At 50.9% G+C, this 2,851-nt stretch overlaps 1 protein-coding gene across 1 annotated transcript in view; it reads right to left on the bottom strand.

Annotated features, from left to right (window-relative positions):
- Nucleotides 1-531: 531 nt before the first annotated feature.
- LOC144496731 (suppressor APC domain-containing protein 2) overlaps nucleotides 532-2,851 on the bottom strand; it is a 19,638-nt gene continuing 17,318 nt past the window's right edge. The window contains exon 5 of the mRNA XM_078217236.1: nucleotides 532-890. Within this exon, the coding sequence (XP_078073362.1) occupies nucleotides 762-890 (129 nt within the window). The 3' untranslated portion in view covers nucleotides 532-761. The remainder of the gene's footprint in view (nucleotides 891-2,851) is intronic.

The following is a 2,851-nucleotide window of genomic DNA, read 5'->3' as shown; positions in this document are numbered from 1 at the left end:
GAGCAATTTGGCTCGAGCACTCCCCTCCCCGCCCCGCCCCACCCCTCCCCTCCCTGCCCCACCCCCTCCGTTATGTTTTTGTTAATTCATTCGTGGGACATGGGCGTCGCTGGCTGGCCAGCATTTATTGCCCATCCCTAGTTGCCCTTGGGGGGCAGTTGAGAGTCAACCACATTGCTGTGTCTCTAGAGTCACATGTAGGCCAGACCGGATAAGGACGGCAGATTTCCTTCCCTAAAGGGAACCAGATAGGTTTTTCCGACTATCGACAATGGTTTCATGGCCATCAGTAGATTCCTAATTCCAGATATTTGTAACTTGAATTCAAATTCCACCATCCAACCGTGGCGTGTTTCGAACCCGGGTCCCCAGAACATTAGCTGTGTTTCTGGATTAATAGCGATAATATCACTAGGACATCGCCTCTCCAGATCCTAACCACCACCGCCCCCCACTCCCTCCCCCCCCCCCCTCCCTCCTCTCCCCCCCCCCCAACCACCCCCCCCCCCCCCCCCACCCCCCACCCCCAAATGACTCTGAACACCTCTATCAAATGTCCTCTCAATGCGCTCTTCCGGGGACCCGCACGGACACGATGGGCTGAATGGCCTCTGGCATTGTAACCGTTCCCCGATTCTTTTATGAAACCCTCGACATATGGACATTTTGGCTGAGACACGAGGCCGTGGGGAGCTGGGAAAATTCAGGGCCACGCCGAACCCAGCCAGCAGTCATGGCAACCGGCGTCGTGAGCGGCCGGCCTAAACGAAGATGGAGTTGTCCCAATTGGATTGGGCGTGGCTTTCAAACTGAGCCTCCAACAGTTGTTTGATGAGGACTGCTTTCTCCTGTTCCAGCTGTGTGATCCACTGGCTTCTCCTCGACACCTCCTGAGAGACAGAAACATCAACCCAGCGTCAATCAGCTTGCTCTGGCTCCCGCAACCAAGACCACAAGAAACTACAAAGAACATAAGAACATAAGAAATAGGAGCAGGAGTAGGCCATCTAGCCCCTCGAGCCTGCCCCGCCATTCAATAAGATCATGGCTGATCTGACGTGGATCAGTACCACTTACCCGCCTGATCCCCATAACCCTTAATTCCCTTACCGATCAGGAATCCATCCATCCGCACTTTAAACATATTCAGCGAGGTAGCCTCCACCACCTCAGTGGGCAGAGAATTCCAGAGATTCACCACCCTCTGGGAGAAGAAGTTCCTCCTCAACTCTGTCTTAAACCGACCCCCCTTTATTTTGAGACTGTGTCCTCTAGTTTTATCTTCCTTACTAAGTGGAAAGAATCTCTCCGCCTCCACCCTATCCAGCCCCCGCATTATCTTATAAGTCTCCATAAGATCCCCCCTCATCCTTCGAAACTCCAACGAGTACAAACCCAATCTCCTCAGCCTCTCCTCATAATCCAAACCCCTCATCTCCGGTATCAACCTGGTGAACCTTCTCTGCACTCCCTCCAATGCCAATATATCCTTCCTCATATAAGGGGACCAATACTGCACACAGTATTCCAGCTGCGGCCTCACCAATGCCCTGTACAGGTGCATCAAGACATCCCTGCTTTTATATTCTATGCCCTTCGCAATAATAGGCCAACATCCCATTTGCCTTCTTGATCAAAGGGTCGTGAACGTAGCCTAGTACATCAGGGTGGCACAATGATTAGCACTGCTGCTTCACAGCGCCACAGACCCGGGTTCGATTCCCGGCTTGGGTCACTGTCTGTGTGGAGTTTGCACGTTCTCCCCGTGTCTGCGTGGGTTTCCTCCGGGTGCTCCCGTTTCCTCCCACACTCCAAAGATGTGCAAGTTAGGTTGATTGACCATGCTAAAATTGCCCCTTAGTGTCAGGGGGACTAATAGGGTAAATATGTGGGGTTATGGGGATAGGGCCTGAGGTGGATTGTTGTCAGTGCAGACTCGATGGGCCGAATGGCCTCCTCTGCAGTGTAGGGATTCTAGGATTCTGGAAACCAGCCTCCCATCCACTGCCGACACTGCCTCGGAAAAGCAGCCAGCATAATCAAGGATCCCACGCACCCCGGACATTCTCTCTTCCACCTTCTTCCATCGGGAAAAAGATACAAAAGTCTGAGGTCACGTACCAACCGACTCAAGAACAGCTTCTTCCCTGCTGCTGTCAGACTTTTGAATGGACCTACCTCGCATTAAGCTGATCTTTCTCTAAACCCTAGCTATGACTGTAACGCTACGTTCTGCACACTGTCTTTTCCTTTTCCCTCTATGTACTCGATGAACGGTATGCTTTGTCTGTTTTGCTCACAAGAAACAATACTTTTCATTGTTTCCCAATACACGGGACAATAATAAATCAAATCTAATCAAAATCATTGTTCATCTTGCATTTCCACATCCAGGTGTAACTGGACAGGCAGCCAGAAGTCTCAGAGGAAACAGTGGTGTTAGAACAAAGAACAGTGGTATAGTGGTATTACATCAGCACAGGAAATGGCCCTTCGGCCCACCAAGCCTGCACTGACACATGATGCCTTTCTAAACTAAAGACCTTTTTCCTCTCCGCGGTCCGTATCCCTCTATTCACTGCCTATTCATGTATCTGTCAAGATGCCTCTGAAACATTGCTCTGGTACCTGCTTCTACCACCTTCCATGGCAGCGCATTCCAGACACTTACCACCCTCTGTGTAAAAAAACTTGCCTCTCACATCTCCTTTAAACTTTCCCCCTTTCATCTTAAACCTCTGTCCCCTGGTAATTGACATTTCGAGCCTGGAGTACAGACTCCGACTCTCCATTCTATCCGTGCCGCTCATCAGGTCGTCCCTCAGCCTCCGACGTTCAAGTGAAAACAAAC

This window comes from Mustelus asterias, chromosome 8 (genome assembly GCF_964213995.1).
Source record: "Mustelus asterias chromosome 8, sMusAst1.hap1.1, whole genome shotgun sequence".
NCBI classification, from domain to species: Eukaryota; Metazoa; Chordata; class Chondrichthyes; order Carcharhiniformes; family Triakidae; genus Mustelus; species Mustelus asterias.
The sequence above is the reverse complement of the archived record's forward strand: the minus strand, read 5'-3'. Positions and strand labels throughout refer to the sequence as shown.